We start from the raw sequence: 18,425 nt of genomic DNA on the forward strand, positions 1-18,425 counted from the left end.
CCTAGAAATATACAACCCACCTAGATTAAATCAGGAAAAATAGAAACTGATCAGACCAATAACAAGTAGCGAGATTGAAACAGTAATAAAGAAATTACCAAGAAAAAAAGTCCAAGACCTGATGGATTCACAGCTGAGTTCTAGCAGATATTCAAAGAAGAATTGGTACCAATCTTACTGAAATTCTGTAAGATAAAGAGGGAATCCTCGCTAAATCATTCTGTGAAGCCAATATTTCCCTAATACCAAAACCAGGAAAGGACATAACAAAGAAAGAAAACTACAGACCAATATCCCTGATGAACATAGATTCAACAATCCTCAACAAAATACTAGCTAACCAAATCCAACAGCATAGCAAAAACATAATACACCATGATCAAGTGGATTTCATACCAGGGATGCAGGGATGGTTTAACATACACGAGTCTATAAATGTGATACATCACAAACAGAATTAAAAATAAAAACCATATGATCATCTCAGTAGTTGCAGGAAAACATTTGACAGAATCTTGCATGCCTTTATAATAAACACCCTGAGCAAAATTGGCATTGGAGGGACATACTTCAAAAAAATAAAAGCTGTCTATGACAAACCCACAGCCATCATCGTACTGAATAGGGAAAAGGTAAAAGCATTTCCCCTGGAAATGCTTTCCCGTACTGAATAGGGAAAAGGTAAAAGCATTTCCCCTGGAATGGTAAAAGCATTTCCCCTGGAAATGCTTCTTCCCCTGGAAGAAGACAAGGATGCCCACTTTCACCACTTCTATTCAACATAGTACTGGAGATCCTAGCCAGAGCAGTCAGACAAGAGAAAGAAATAAAGGGCATCCAGATCAGTAAAGAGGAAATAAAAATGTCACTCTTCACCAGTGACATGATTGTATACCTAGAAAATCCTAGAGGCTTATCCAAAAAGCTCCGAGATTTGAGAAATGAATTCAGTAAAGTTTCAGGATACAAAATCAGTGTACACAAACTGCTATACACCAACAACTACCAAGCTGAGAATCAAATCAAGAACTTAAATCTCTTTTACAACATCCACAAAATAAAAAATAAAAGTACTTAGGAATATACTTAACTAAGGAGGTGAAAGATTTCTACAAGGAAAACTACAACACACTGCTGAAAGAAATCATAGATAACACAAATAAATTGAAACACATCCCATGCTCATGAATGAGTAGAGTCAATATTGTGAAAATGACCATACTGCCAAAAGCAATCTACAGATTCAGTGCAATGCCCATCAAAATACCATCATCATTCTTCTCAGAACTACAAAAAAAATGCTAAAATTCATACGCAACCAAAAAAGAGTCCATATAGCCAAAGAAATACTAAGCAAAAAGAACAAATCTCTAGGCATCACATTACCTGACTACAAACTACACTACAAGGGTATAGTTATCAAAACAGCATGTTACTGGTATAAAAATAGGCACATAGACCAGTGGAACAGAATAGAGAACCCAGAAATAAAGCCAAATACTTACAGCCAACTGATCTTCAACAAAGCATGCAAAAACATAAATTGGATAAAGGACACCCTGTCCAACAAATGGTTCTGGCATAATTGGCAAGCCACATGTAGAAGAATGAAACTGAATCCTCATCTCTCACTTTATAGAAAAATCTATTCAAGATGGATCAAAGACTTAAATCTGATACCTGAAACTATAAAAATTCTAGACGATAACATTGGAAATACTCTTCTACAGTTGGCTTAGGCAAAGAATTTATGACCAAGAACCCAAAAGCAATTGCAACAAAAACAAAAATAAATAAATGGGACCTAATTAAACTTAAAAGCTTCCGCACAGCAAAAGAAATAATCAGCAGAGTAAACAGACAACCCACAGAGTTGGAGAAAATGTTTGCAAACTATGCATCTGACAAAGGACTACTATCTAGAATCTACAAGGAATTCAAAGAAATCTGCAAGCGAAAAACAGTCCCTTCAAAAAGTGAGCAAAGGACATGGATAGACAGTTCTCAAAAGAAGATATACAAATGGCCAACAAACATATGAACAAATGCTCAACATCACTAATAGAGAAATGCAAAATAAAACCACAAGGAAATACCACCTTACTCCTGCAGGAATGGCAATAATTAAAAAATCAAAAAATAACAGATGTTGTCATGAATGTGTTGAAAAGAGAACACTTTTACACTGCTGGTGGGAATGTAAACCAATACAACCACTATGGAAAACAGTATGAACTGAAAGTAGAACTGCCATTCGATCTAGCAATCCCACTACTGGGTATCTACCCAAAGGAAAAGAAGTGGTTATATGAAAAAGACACTTGCATGTGCATGTTTATAGCAGTACAATTCGCAGTTGCAAAAATATGGAACCCATCTAAATGCCCGTCAACCAATGAATGGATAAAGAAAATGTGATTGCCTGTAATCCCAGCACTTTGGGAGGCCGAGGCAGGTGGATCACAAGGTCAGGAGATTGAGACCATCCTAGCTAACATGGTGAAACCCCATCTCTACTAAAAATACAAAACATTAGCCAGGCGTGGTGGCGGGTGCCTATAGTCCCAGCTACTCAGGAGGCTGAGGCAGGAGAATCGCTTGAACCCAGGCGGTGGAGTTTGCAGTGAGCTGAGATCATGCCATTGCACTCCAGCCTGGGCAACAGAGCAAGACTCCGTCTCAAAAAAAAAAAAAAGAAAGAAAATGTTATATATATATATATATATATATATATATATATATATGATGGAATATTACTCAGCCATAAAAAGGAGTGAAATAGTGGCATTTGCAGCAACTTGAATGGAGTTGGAGACCATTATTCTAAGTGAACTCAAGAATGGAAAACCAAATACTATATACTCTCACAAGTGGGAGCTAGGCTTTGAGGATGCAAAAGCATAAGAATGAGATAGTGGACTTTGGGGACTTGAGGAAGGGTGGGACGCAGGTGAGGGATAAGACTACACATTCAGTAAAATGTACACTGCTTGGGTGACAGGTGCACCAAGATCTCAGAAATCACCACTGAAGAACTTATCTATGTAACAAAAAACCTCCTATTCCCCAAAAGCTATTGAAATAGAATAATTATAATAGTAAACTATTCTTTGGGTTTGCATTACCTTTAGAGTATGTGGACAGGATAAGCAAATAAGGTATTGTATGATTTCGCTCTGCTGGGATTTATTGTTTCCCTAGACATAAATAGAGGTTTGTTTATTTCTTAAAGAGGTTTAGTTTTTTAAAATAGCTTTAGCAAGATGTCATTTACGTACCATTCTGTTAATCATTTAAAGTATAGAGTTCACTGGTTTTAATCAATTCATAGACTTGGGCAACTATCACCACATTCAACTTCATCACCTCTGCAAAAAGCTTCATACACATTAGCAGTCCCTACCAATTTCGTTCCAAACTCCCTGTCCCTAGGGAATCACTAATTTGTTTTCTATCTCTATGGATTTGCCCCTTCTGGACAATTCATATAAATCAAATTGTACAGTACAATGTGTGGTATTTTGTGACTGGCTTCTTTGATTTAGTTTCATGTTTTTAAAGTTCACCCATGTTGTCATGTAAGTCAATACTTTGTTTTTTATTGCCAAATAACATTCTACTATATGGATATACCACATTTTGTTTATCCATTCATTCATTGATGGCCTTTGGGTTGTTTCTACTTCTGGGCTACTAATAACTGTTAAGAACATTTGTATACAAGTTTCTGTGTAGGTATATGTTTTATTTTTCTTAGGTAGATTCCTAAGTGTGAAATTGGTAGGTCCTAAGGTTAAGTTTATGTTTAACTTTTTGAGAAACTGCCGAAGTGTTTTTCCAAAGTGACTTCACCATTTTATTTAGTTATTTAATTTTTTAAAAAATTATTTAAGTAGCTTTTGGGGTACAGTTTTTTGTTGTTGTTGTTACATGGATGAATTATATAGTGGTAAATTCTGAGATTTTAGCGGACTCATCACCTGAGTAGTGTACATTGTACCTAATATGTAGTTTTTTAAATCCCTAGCCACCCTTCCCACTCTTCTCCTTCCGAGTGTCTAAAGTCCATTGTATTACTCTGTATGCCTTTGTTTACTCATAGCTTAGTTCCCACTTGTAAGTGAGAACATATGGTGGCTTCACCATTCATTTTACGTCCCCACCAGCAATTCATGATAGTTCCATTTTCTCCACATTCTTGAAACCTTTGTTCCTTTTTGTTTTTCTGCTATAAGCCATCCTAGTAGGTGTCGAGTAGCATCTCCTTGTGGTTTTGATTTGCCTTTCTCTAATGATTAATGATGTTGAGCATCTTTTCATTTGCAATATTATTGACTACATATGTCTTCTTTGGAAAAATGTCTATTCAGACATTTTGTTTTTAATTATTGAGTTGTATATAAATCCATCAAACTTTTGATTTGCAAATATTTTTTCTAATCTGATTTTCTTGATAGTATTTGTCGAAGCCTCCAAATTTTTAGTTTTGAAGTCCAATTTACTTTTTTTTGTTACCTAGGCTTTTGGTGTAAAATCTAAGAAACCATTGCCTAACCCAAACTCGTCAAGATTTACTCCTGTTTTTCTTGTAAGAATGTTCTAATTTTATCTCTTGTATGGAGACTTATGATACATTTTAAGTTAATTTTTTGTATGCTTTAAGGAAGGGGTCAAACTTCATTCTTTTGCATATGGATATCCAGTTGTCCCAGCACCATTTGTTGATAGGACTGTTATTCCCCCAGTGAATATTCTTGATACCCTTGTTGAAAATAAATTGACCATAAATGTTTTCCATTTTCATATTGTCTATCCTTATGCCAAGTACTACACTGTTTTGATTAATGTTGCTTTGGAGTAAGTTTTGAATTATGAGTCCTCCAATTTTTTTTTTTTTAATTTTATTTTATTTTATTTTGAGACTGGGTCTTTGCTCTGTCTTCCAGGCTAGAGTGCAGTAGCGTGATCGTGTCTTACTGCAGCCTCAAACTGCTGGGCTCAAGCAATCCTCCTACTTAAGCCTTCCAAGTAATTGACACTACAAGTGTACACTATCACACCCAACTAATTTTTAAATTATTTTGTGGAGACTGTGTCTCACTTTGTTTCCCAGGCTAGTCTTGAACTCATGGGCTCAAGTGATCCTCCTGCCTTGGCCTCCCAAAGTGCTGGGATTGCAGGTGTGAGGCATTGCACCTGGCCTCAACTTTGTTTTTCTTTTTCAAATTTGTTTTGGCTATTCTGGATTCCTTTAGTTTCCACATGAATTTTAGGATCAGCTTGTCAGTTTCTTAAAAGAAGTCACAAAATGAGCAACTAATATGGTGACGTACCAGGAAAAGCTGGAGCTTGCTTTTGCTTATCATTCTGTCCTACATCTGTTTCTCAGTTTTCTTTCCATTAAAAAAAAAATTGGATACTTTTTTGCTACATATTTACATGTTTTTAGGTTGAGAATGTTAACTTTTTATTACAAATATCTTTGCTACCACACCTGGCTTATTTTTTATTTTTTATAGAGATGGGGTCTTGCCATATTGCCCAGGCTCATCTTAAACTACGCTCAAGCAGTCTTCCTGCCTCAGCCTCCCAAAGCACTATTATTAAAGGCATGAGGCACTGTGCCCGGTTGCATTATGTTTTTAAAAAAACAGTGTGTATACTTTAATTAAAAAATACTTATTGCTCAAGCATACTAATGATCATCTGAGTGTTCAGTGAGTTGTTTCCTTTTGCTAGTAGAGGCTCTTGCCTGTGGCTGCTGATTGATCAGGGTGGTGGCTGCTGAAGGTTGGAGTGCCTGCAGCAATTTCTTAAAATAAGACAGCAATGAAATTTGCCACATAAATTTACTCTTTTTTAAATGAAAGGTTTCTCTGGAGCATATGATGCTCTTTGATAGAATTTTACCCACTGTAGAACTTTGAAAATTGGAGTCAGTCCTCTCAGATCCTGCCACTGCTTTATCAAGTAAGTTTATGTAATATTCTATATCGTTCATTGTCATTTCAACAATGTTTACAGCATCTTTACTAGGAGTAGGTTCCATCTCAAGAAACCACTTTCTTTGCTCATCCATAAGAAGCCACTCTGAGGCCAGGGGCAGTGGCTTATGCCAGTAATCCCAACACTTTGGGAGGCTGAGGCGGGTGGATCACTTGAGCTCAGGAGTTTGAGACCAGCCTGGGCAACATGGTGAAACCCCATCTACAAAAGAATACAAGAATTAGCCAGACATGGTGGCATGCATCTGTAGTCCCAGATACTCAGGAGACTGAGGTGGGAGGATTGCTTGAGTACAAAAGGTTGAGGCTGCAGTGAGCCATGATTGTGCTACTGCACTCCAGCCTGGGCGACAGAGCGAGACCCTATCTCAGTTAGCCAATCAATAAAACAAGCAAGCAAGTCACTGTTCATCCATTGAAGGTTTATCATGAGATTTCAGCAATTCAGTCACATCTTCAGCCTTCAGTCTTAATTCTAGTTCACTTGCTCTTTCCACTGCATCTGCAGTTACCTCCTCCACTGAAGTCTTGAATTGAACTCCTCAAAGTCATCCATGAGGATTGGAATTAACTTCTTCCAAACTCCTGTTAATGTTGATATTTTGACCTCCTCCCATGAATCTCAAATCTTCTTTATGCCATCTAGAATGGTGAATTCTTTCCAAAAGGTTTTCAATTTACATTGCCCCAGTCCATCAGAGGAATTACTATCAATGGCAGCTGTATGTAGCCTTGCAAAATATATTTCTTAAATAATAGAACTTAAAAGTTGAAATTACTCCTTGATCCATAGAACTGCAAAAGGAATGTTATTAGCAGGCATGAAAACAACATTAATCTCCTTGTACATCATCAGTAATCTTGTTAGGTGACCAGGTGCACTGTCAATAAGCAGTAGTATTTTGGAAGGAATCTTTTTTTCTGAGTAGTAGTTCTCAATGGTGGGCTGAAAATATTCAGTAAACCATGCTATAAACAGATGTGCTGTCATCCAGGCTTTGAGCCCAGGCAGAGTAGATTCAGCACATTTTTTTGTTTGTTTTGAGACAGGGTCTTGGCCCAGGCTGGAGTCCAGTGGCATAATCATAGCTCACTGCAGCCCCCAACTCCTGGGCTCAAGCAATCCTCCCACCTCAGCCTCTCGAGTAGCTGGGACTACAGGCATATGCCACCACAACCAACTAATTTTTAAATTTTTTGTCGAGATGGGGTCTCACTATGATGCTCAGGCTGTTCTTGAGCTCCTTGCCTCAAGTTGTCCTCTGGCCTCAAGCAATCCTCCCGCCTCAGCCTCCCAAAGGGCTGGGAGATTCAGCATAATTCTTAAGGGCTCTAGGACAAATGAGTGAGTATTGGCTTCAACTTAGAGTCACCAGCTGCATTTGCCCCTAATAAGAGAGTTAGCCTGTCCTTTGAAGCTTTGAAGCCAGATACTGACTTATCTCTAGCTATGAAAACCCTAGGTGGCATTTTTTTCAGTAGAAGGCCGTTTCATCTACATTGAGAATCTGTGGTTTGGGGTAGATAACTTCATCAGTTATCTTTTGGATAAGTTGCTGTAGCTTCTACAATGGCACTTTCTGCTTCACTTTGCATTTTAGGTTAAAAACAACGTCTTTCCATAAACTTCTACTAAGGTCTATGAACCAGCCTTTGCTAGTTTGCACTTCCTCATGGTTCTGCAGCTTCCTCATGGTGACTCTCAGCCTTAATAGAATTGAAAAGAGTCTTACCCTGGATTAGGCTTTGACTTGAGGTAATGTTGTGGCTGGTTTGGTCTTCTATCCAGACCACTAAAACTTTCTTCATATTAGCAGTAAGGCTGTTTCACTTTCCTATCATTTGTGTGTTTACTGTAGTTAGCACTCTGAATTTCCTTCAAGAGCTTTTTCTTTGCATTCATAGCTTGGCTGTTTGACACAAGAGGCCTAGTTTTAGGCCTGTCTTTGCTTTCAAGTTAATCACTTTTTAGCTTTTGATTTAAAGTGAGAGACGTGACATTTCCTTTCATTGAACACTTAGAGGCCATTGGAGGGTTATTAATTAATTAATTGGAGGGTTACTAATTATTAATTGGCCTAATTTCAGTATTGTGTCTCGGGGATAGGGAGGCCTGAGGAGAGGAAGAGAGATGGGGGAACAGCTGGTCAGTGGAGCAGTCAGGACACACATATTTATCCAATTTGCCATCTTATGTGGGCGTGCTTTGTGACATCCCAAAATAATCACAGGAGTAACATCAAAGATCACTAATCACAGATCACCATAACAGATATAATAAGTTTGAGAATTTTAAAAAATTACCAAATTGTAATACAGAGACATGAAATGACCACATGCTGTTGGAAAAGTGGCACCAATAGATTTGCTCAAGCTGCCACAGACCTTCAATTTGTAAATAATGCAGTATATTTGTAAAGCACAATGAAGTGAAACACAATAAAATGAGGTATGCCTGTATAGTTGAATAGTCTGCTTCCATACAAGATATCATATTATAGTTATTTTTTCTCTGTATATCCTTCCAGAGATATTTTAAACATGCAAATACTGCATATATGTTTATTACAAAACCTACCTTAAACACTTTCTGTTTCTTGTTTTTTCTCCCATAAGTGTAAACATGTTCTTTGTTCATCAAATAAATTTCAAACAGTTTTTTTTTCTCTATTTTTCTTTTGATTTCTGCCTGGTAAAAACACTGTGAACACATAGAAATGATAAATATTTGTGGTGGTGAATACCCTAAATACCCTCACTTTATCATTACACAGTCTATGCCTGTAAGAAAATATCACATGTACCCCATAAATATGTACAAATATTATCTACCAAAAAAAACCAACTGACATTTCTGAGTTTTAGTTGGAAATGCTGTCGCTAGTTATTATCAGTTACTCAAGGATTCCTATATGTTTTCGGGGACCGTTTTATCATTTCAATCTTTGATACATTTGGAATTTATCCTGAGATAAGATATCAGGTATGAATACAACTTACTTTTTTCTTGATCACTGTTTAATCAGACTAACACCATTTAATAAATAATCTTTTCCCATTGATTTAAAATCCCATTATCATATACTAAATTCTCACATATGTTTGATTCTAAAATGTGTTTTAATATCTGGTAGGATGGTAAGGTTAGTTCTACCTTATTAATCTTATTTTAACTTTTCTTGTCTCTTATATATATATTTTTTAAATATGTGAACTTCAGAGTTGGCTTATGGTTAAAAAAAAATTGTTGAGGCCGGGTGTGGTGGCTTACACCTGTAATCCCAGCACTTTGGGAGGCTGAGGGGGGTGGATCGTTTGAGGCCAGGAGTTTGAGACCAGCCTGGCCAACATGGTGAAACCTCACCTCTACTAAAAATACAAAAATTACCTGGCCGTATTGTCACGCACCTGTAATCCCAGCTACTCGGGAGGCTGAGGTTCAAGAATCACTTGAATCCCAGAGGCAGGGGTTGCAGTGAGCTGAGATCACGTCACTGCACTCCAGCCTGGGCAACAGAGAGAGACTCCGTCCCTACCCCAACAAAAAAAAAGTTGGTATTTTTATTATAATCTCACTTTAGTTGTAGATTAATTTAAGTAAAATTGATATAGTTTATTATGTTGAATCTTTTTTGAGAACATAGGTGTGTGTCTTAGGAATGTTTTAAAGATATCTTCTTATACATCTTTTACTTATCTAGCTTATTTTCATGTTCTTTAGGGGTTACATTTTATAAATGGGGTCTTTCATTACATTTTCTAACGAGTTATTTGTGTTTAGAAAGCTTATTTTCTGTTTACTAATTTGTATTCAAATGCCATGTCATATATTTTATTATTTGTATTTGTCTTTAATTTTATTTTCTAGTGTACAACTATTATCTTCAGAGTATTAACTTTATCTCCACCATTCCAAATTATTATACCTCTAATTTCTTTGTCTCTAATTGCATTTACTAGGAACTCCAGAATATAAGATAATAATAATATAAAAGACATCGTGATAAAATATTTTTGTGAAGGCTTCTTGTATTTTAAAAGAAGTGCTTTTTCAGTTCTCTCCTTTAAACTTGAGACTAACTCCTGGTAGGTTGAGGTAGATAGTTTTATCATATTGGAAATATTCATCTATCCTTATATTACAAAGAGTTTTCATCAGTAGTGGATGTTAAATTTGAAAAGTGCCTTTTCAGCATCCATTGATATAACTGCGGTTTTTTTTTTTCTTCTCAAATCTATTAGAATGAATTACCTGAGTAGATTTCATCTTTAGCCACCCTTGTGGCTGGGATAAACCCCACATGGTCAAGGAATATTAGCTTTTTAATATTCACTGTTTTTTTTGACAGGTTTATCATGTTCATTCCGATAGCTATGAGACACAAAACCAGCATTACGGAAGAAGTTTAACAAAAGAAACTATAAAGGATGGTAAGGACTGAAAAGCTAATGCTTTTATGATTGAACAGTTAAAATACTTCTAAAGTTATTTCAGTTTTAGTTGTCATTTGGAAAAGTGATTTGATTCATAGTAAACTTTTGAAAAAAAATAATGAAACTTAGATTTACAGAATTGGATTAACCATAAGCCCTGGTTCATAATACATCAAGACCATGGGACTATGAATGGCCCTGTGTTACATTTTCATTTATTTCTTATTAATGTACTTAAAAAAAAAAAGAACAGCTGTGTACCAGCCATCTAGCTCAATACTGGAACTAGAGGTTGTGTATAAAATTATTTTGTAAGTAAACGTTATAGATCATAGTATATTAAAACTGCTTGTTACATAAGAGACTTTAAAATATGTGTTGTAGCATTTAATGTATTTTTATTGAATTTTCCCATGTGTAGTTGAGCTATGTAAGTTTCTAGAGCTACATAATGAATAATTAAGTGGCATTAAACTGATTTAAATAAAATCTGTTAACATACGTATATGCTTTTAAAATATTTATGGCCAAGATACTACAAAAGCAACAATATCCTAGATTCCTGGAAATAACATTATATTACAAGTTTATTCTTAGCTCTACTAAGATATTTAGAGAAGAACTTACGCATAGTGTAAAAAGTTTGTGGAAGAATTCTTATTTTATGTATAGAAAGCAAACATCCATAGCATGAGCTTAACAATTAGTGTTTGCCTTGGAGTACTTAATCAACAGCAAAATAACATTCAGATGGGCTATTTAAAAAATATTTTCCCAGGCTAATAATTTAGTCATATCTGAATATATCTTTTAATAGTTTCTCTCTGAAATTGGGGGAACAAGTTATTTAAAAGCAGAAATCAAATTATATATACCTATAAATTCTGAAGTATGATAAAATAGGCATAGTTTTTAAAAAGGCCTAATAATCTGATAGGTTAAAACATTTAAAGGTCTCAATTTTCAATAATATACCTAACGTGGGAAAGTGCTATTCCCAAAAGTGAGCTTAACTTTTTGGAAAAATCAACTTAATCAATATTATTGAGAGCAAGTGCAAATTAGTAGAGTTATGGTTTGGTATTTGGTAATGGTACCATTAAAAATAATTAAATTTGACTCTAGGTTTTAGTTAGCTCTAAATGAGATTCTAACAAGCAAGTTTTTGTTTTTTCTTTTGTTTTGTTTTTGTTTTTTGTTTTCAAGACAGTCTTGCTGTATCGCCCAGGCTGGAGTGCAGTGGCATGATCTCAGCTCACTGCAACCTCTACCTCCCAGGTTCAGGTGATTCTCGTGCCTCAGCCTCCCAAGTAGCTGGGACTACAGGCATGCGTCACCATGCCTAATTTTTGTATTTTTAGTAGAGACGAGGTTTTACCATGTTGGCCAGGCTGGTCTTGAACTCCTGACCTCAGGTGATCCACCCACCTCTGCCTCCGAAAGTGCTGAGATTACAGGCGTGAGCCACTGCGCCCAGCCCGAACAAGTAATTTTACTGTAAAATTTCTCACAATAGCAAATAGAGCAAGTCTTGGATCCTATTTCTTTCTTTCTTTTTTTTTTTTTTTGAGACGGAGTCTCGCTCTGTTGTTCAGGCTGGAGTGCAGTGGGGCAATCTCGGCTCGCTGCAAGCTCTGCCTTCTGGGTTCACGCCGTTCTCCTGCCTCAGCCTCCCGAGTATCTGGGACTACAGGTGTCCGCCACCACGCCCAGCTAATTTTTTGTGTTTTTAGTAGAGACGAGATTTCACCATGTTAGCCAAGATGGTCTCGATCTCCTGACCTCGTGATCTGCCCACCTCGGCCTCCCAAAGTGCTGGGATTACAGGCGTGAGCCACCGCGCCCGGCCTGGAATTCTATTTCTTTCTTTATTTTATTTATTTATTTTTTTTGAGACGGAGTCTTGCTCTGTCACCCAGGCTGGCGTGCAGTGGCGCAATCTCGGCTCACTGCAAGCTCCCCCTCCTGGGTTCACACCATTCTCCTGCCTCAGCGTCTGGAGTAGCTGGGACTACAGGTGCCCGCCACCCCTCCTGGCTAACTTTTTGTGTTTTTAGTAAAGACGGCGTTTCACCGTGTTAGCCAGGATGGTCTCGATCTCCTGACCTCGTGATCCGCCCGCCTTGGCCTCCCAAAGTGCTGGGATTACAGGCATGAGCCACCATGCCCAGCCTGGAATCCTATTTCTTAAGAGAATATAGTGAGAGAAGTAAACTACCAGTCTACCTGTAATAAATTTCCTTTTGTCTAAATAGGATATTGCATATTATATTAGTGCCATTTGAATGTTTTCTAATAAGAGCATCTTCACCAAAAGTCAAGCTGAGGTCAGACTTCTATATCTGACTAGAATTCTTAGAATTCTAGGATTAACTGTTCACTTAATTCTAAGGGATGATGGGGAAAATATTGGAGAATTCTGTGATGAGTTTACTTCCCAAATAATAGTTATTTCATAATTTGATTATAATGCTCATATTTTCTTTTTATAGGCGTCTCCAGATTTTTTCATAATGGGTACTGCTTAAGAAAAGATGCTGTTGCTGCCAGTATTCAGAAGATTGAGAAAATTCTGCAGTGGTTTGAAAACCAGAAGCAGCTTAATTTTTACGCAAGTTCATTACTCTTCGTTTATGAAGGTTCATCTCAGCCAACCACTACAAAATTGAATGACAGAACTTTGGCAGAAAAGTTTTTATCCAAAGGACAACTGTCAGACACAGAAGTACTAGAGTACAATAATAACTTTCATGTGTTAAGTTCCACAGCTAATGGAAAAATAGAGTCTTCAGTGGGCAAAAGCTTGTCCAAGATGTATGCTCGTCACAGGAAAATGTATACAAAAAAGCATCACAGTCAGACTTCATTGAAAGTTGAAAATCTGGAGCAAGACAATGGGTGGAAAAGCATGTCACAGGAACATTTAAATGGAAATGTACTTTCCCAACTGGAAAAAGTTTTCTACCATCTTCCCACTGGTTGCCAAGAGGTTGCTGAAGTAGAAGTGCGAATGATAGATTTTGCTCATGTGTTCCCTAGCAACACAATAGACGAGGGATATGTTTATGGGCTAAAGCATTTAATTTCTGTACTTCGAAGTATTTTAGACAATTGAATCCTCTGTTGCAGTCTTTTTAAGGTGTGGGCCAATCATAATGAAGAGGAGCAGTCAATATCTGCACCTTTAATGCTATGTAAAAAATTTGTATTGTGAGTCGACGTTTTATTTGTCTTTATACTTTTGGAAGAATGGTTAACTTTTTTATAATCTTACTCAGGAAAACTAATTATTTGTTCATTAGAAAACTATGAAGAATAAAGAAACTTAGGAATGTTAAGCAGGGAATGTGGTGGTACATGGCTTAAACATCTTTTTTGGCTCAAGCAAAATGCAAACCATTATTCAGTCATTAAGAGTTTAGTTAGCTTTCTGTAGCCAATTCATGAAATCTCTGTCCACCCAGCCTTGACAATGAGCCATATCTAAAATATTACATTATTAGAACACCTACCAAAATCTCGAAAGCACAGGTTGATGTCCTTAGTATTGGATGTATGAAGTTACTAAAACTGGAGAAAATTCTACTTCAGAAATAAGTACTGTTTAGGTTTTATATTAAAAGTTCAGACCAGCATATCAAAGGGTGCTTCTTAGTGAAATGATTTAGAATTGTTGCATTCCAAAAGCAGGTTTTCTCTTTAATTTTTACATCTCTCTCTCAAAATATTATACTTCATGAAAAAGACAATTGACGTGGATGACAACAACAAAGTCTTGAAATTAAGGGCACACTAATTGTTCTTACTGGGATTAGGGGAAGAGAGATGTTATTTTCAAGGAACAAAATATTTTCCTTTACAATCTTTCATTCATGAGAAAATTGGAATATAAATTTATTACATTGTGAAAGTATCATAAACCATATACCTTTGTATCTAAATGCAGCTTCGGAAAAGTAAATAATTGAAGTTTTATTTCTCCTCTAAATAACTTTAATTTTTTTCTTTAAAAATTTATGTATTTATGTGTCCCCATTTAGTTAAGTGGTAGTATAAATGTATGTTGTTAAAAACAGTTTCTCAGAATTATAGTAAGCAATGAAAGACAATATCTAATTAGGTTGTTATCAAAAATACTGTGTGTAAATTAGTCCGTAATATAGGGTTTGGTGCGTATCTATATTCATGCTTCTATTTCACTCTTACTCAAAACAGTTTTATATTATGTTGACCAGTGAAATTGTAACTTAATTTCATGGGGACAGGGGCAGTGCTACAGTTCCTGGAAAAATTAGATTTGTATTATCTTTGTTTCACACCCACCACCTTAAAAAAAAAAATCAACTAGTTATTTGTCATTTAAAACATTTAAAACTTTGAGTCTTCAAATACATTTGATGTTAATGCTGTCATTACTTGCACTTCCATTCACTAATAACATTTCTAGGTAGTTATCGGTTTTGTCATATTCCTGGAAAATATTTTGGGGTTGTAAATTCTTTCTTCTCTTTTTCTTCTGGATTTACAAATTGAATTTTTAAATCCGAGCACCTTTATTGTGGTGTGGAGAAAATTATCACAATTTTATGTTTATTTTACCTTCTCAGCCTTCTCTGAGGGCACTTTGCAAATACCTGAGTCCAAACAGAAGTACCAACTAAATGCTCTATGAACTCTATCCTTAGTAAATCTATTAAACCTGAATAACTTAAAAGATCATGTGCATTTTGTAATAGCAAAATTTGATTTTAATTTTTTATTTAGAATTGGTGTACTTATCATAGGGACTTCCAATTTTTCTTCACTTTTTGAATGGATATTGGCTATAGTTTTATGTTTTAATGGGAATGAATTTCAAGTCATAATAATGAGAAAATTTTTAGTTTTACTTTTTTCTTTTACAATATGGATTTTGTTGTTATTTGGATAGTGGTTCAATAAATCTTAAGCTCAGATAATTAAACACTATTTTGAATCTTAACAAGATACTGAGGCTTTTTTTGTATGGGATGATATCAACCTATGTACAATGAATTTAATAAACTTAAGTATTATCAGATTTTTTGCACATTTAACTCAATAAAATCTTAACTGTTCAAGATTTTTTTTATCTGTATTTGGAAATATAATTTTGTAAAATCAGTGTCTTACCTTTTTGATACAATAGATCATGTTTTGTTTTTAATAAAGCAAGAAGCCCTTTTATCTGTTGTTTTTCAGGGAAGGGATTAACATTTAATTCTGTTCGTTTACATTTGTTATCATTGTTATCCAGTGCTCATTTTATGTTGCTTTATACGTAGGCTTAGGTATAACAGAATAAGTATCTGTTTATCTAATCTACATGTGACTATCTTAGTCTCTTTCGGTCACTTAATATTATGCTGAAATTTACCACTGTGGGGATGAATGACCACTATTCACCAAGTATATTTGAACATGTAAATGCTTAAGAAATAAGCATAATATGGATATAGTTTGGGTTAATAGGATTCTCATAGTTTTTTTTCCCCTATGAAACATAAGTAATGATTTTAGTGTATTTCTTATGGAATACACTCATTTAAAAAGGACTTTAAGAAATTGTGGATGTGAATAATACCTTTCTCTAATAAAAGTTTAAATTGTATAATAGTTTTATAATAAAGTATTTACATTAATTGATATTTTAATATGGATGGACATTGCATAGATTCAAATAAATTAAAACCAATGATAAATGCTAAATATTTTATCTAAATAGTTTTTCAAGAAACAGTTATGAAAATGTGTGTATTAAATGGCTCTAATGTGGAGCTTGTGGTATTTCAACTCAGTATTCATTATTTGTGTGTCTGGAAAGATTGTACTTACTTTTCCTCTTTACACTACAATTTGCTCTTATGGGGCTCTAAACTGTTCAACTGAAGAAACTTTGTCAGTATTTTGATTGAACATAATTTAGTATTATGATTTCCAAGATGATGTTCTTATGTCTATCAAGTCTATGTATCAAATTTATAACATTTAAGAAAAAGGAATTTCCACAGATACTTCATTTGCAATTTTTTGTTTCACACAACTGAAAATACATTTGTTTCTAGGGGTTGGAATATTATAGAAGATGTAGGATGAAAGAAAATGATAGAACAACGAAAGAATTCTGTTTGTGAAATTACAGGAATTGTGTCCACTATGGTAAAGCATTGTCATCATTTTAGTACATTTTCTCTTAGTAGTTTGGCATTTTATACTTTAAAACTTGTTTTGCTTTAAAAATTGTTTACAATGCTTACCTTCTTTCTCCAGTGCCTTTAGTCTTGATTTGATATGTTTGTACCCTCAGTTACCCTTTCTATTACATGTTTTTGATGTTTTCATAGCCTAGGAAACATCGATTCATTTTTAATAATTGTCAATCTGATTATCTAAAGAGGTAACAATTATCTGTTAATGCTTTGGAAAAACAAGTAGGGTTGCCTTTGGAGGCCAGGCTTCTTAGTTCATTCAAAAATATTCCTTGGATTTATGCCATGTGTTAAGCATTTTTAGCCACCAGTATTACAACTGTGAACCAAACAGATAAGGCCCTAACCATTTTCAGCATTCTCTTTGGATGGGGTGGGATTGGGGACTTAATTAAAATAGAGATATAGAAAAATAGGCATCTAAATAAGATAATAAGTGTGGGGTTGAAATGAAGCATCTAACAATAGTTGAAGTTAGAAGTAATATTTTACAGTATTGTAACCTCTATTTAAGTTTGGGTATTAGTTACAGATAGCATAAAAAAGCCTTAATTTTTCACTTTCCTTGCTGGCAAAGGTACATTTATTTAGACTATCCATTTAAAGTAATGTTTAACATAAACATTACTGTGAAAAACATTCCATTACATATTCCCAAGCAAATGAGCTGCATCTTCTTTACTGTATTTTACAATTCAGTACAACAGTTTTAAGCCTCAATCTTAACATCACTGGTATTTTAAATTTGACAATGAATATGAAATTACTTTTGACTTACAGATTGATTATATTATTACTTTGAAAATGCATTAATTTCTTAGAAAAGTTTGGAGCCTCTATCTTTTTTTGAGTTAATATTTAGATTCTCATTACTTATATTAATAGCCTGTACTAAGTGAAAATATTATTTATGCAAGTAAACAAGTCACTATAGGATTTCAAGACTTTAATTTTAGATTTTGTCATCGAAGTTTAAATTTTTTACCTACTGTCCACTTAAATATATATTAACAGTTTGTAAAGTGAAATAGTTTTAAGTATGCTGTATGATGCACCTGCATATAAATGAAAATGGCGTGCACAAAGACACTTTACTATGGGAACTGTACTGGAAGATTTATGAAAGCATGTGAAATTGCACCTAAAATTGTGTTATTAGTGACTATAAGCAGCAATGCTAAATTTATTGTACTTGATGAATGAATGTATTTAGTCACAGTTACTTTGGTTTAAATGTATAAATGTCTTTAGGGTTTTTTTTTTAATGTGTTTGTAATTTGTACTATTGTGGGGGTATACTTGGACTGCAGGGGTTATTGTCAATGTGTGATTTGTGTTTTTATTTTATAGAATCATCTAATGTGATATACCAATTTTTATAAGTGATATTTACATAATTCTAATAACTGTATATTTGACAACCTATTAAAATGTTTTGCATTGGAACTTTTTTCATTAATTGTAACATGCTAACATGGTGGTTTAAAAATATTCATTCAACAGATATTTGAATGTTGTGTATCAGAAACTGTAGGAATCATTGAGAAGTCAAAGATGACAAAGTGCATCAGTAGAAAGATCCATACTTTCAGACAAATTGGGGAAAGGATTTTTTTTTAAGTGTGCACATTGGAAATGATGAAGTATGTAAACCGTTTTCCATGGATATTTATTTTTTCTGTCACATAAACTAAAATCTTTGGAATCAACCTAGAAGGAGAAGTGGGCCATAGGAGAAACAAATTGATATGGCTATGAA

General features: G+C 34.8%; 1 protein-coding gene across 4 annotated transcripts in view; it reads left to right on the forward strand.

Moving 5' to 3' along the window:
* The window catches only part of IPMK (inositol polyphosphate multikinase), a 79,218-nt gene extending 61,106 nt beyond the window's left edge, over positions 1-18,112 (forward strand). For all 4 annotated transcript variants that reach the window (XM_063727640.1, XM_009245586.4, XM_002820922.5 and 1 more), the window contains exons 5-6: positions 10,355-10,436; positions 12,932-18,112. In XM_063727640.1, coding sequence (XP_063583710.1) covers positions 10,355-10,436; positions 12,932-13,554 — 705 coding nt within the window. In that variant the 3' untranslated portion in view covers positions 13,555-18,112. The remainder of the gene's footprint in view (positions 1-10,354; positions 10,437-12,931) is intronic.
* Positions 18,113-18,425: the final 313 nt, after the last annotated feature.

This window comes from Pongo abelii, chromosome 8, assembly GCF_028885655.2.
Source record: "Pongo abelii isolate AG06213 chromosome 8, NHGRI_mPonAbe1-v2.0_pri, whole genome shotgun sequence".
NCBI lineage: Eukaryota > Metazoa > Chordata > Mammalia > Primates > Hominidae > Pongo > Pongo abelii.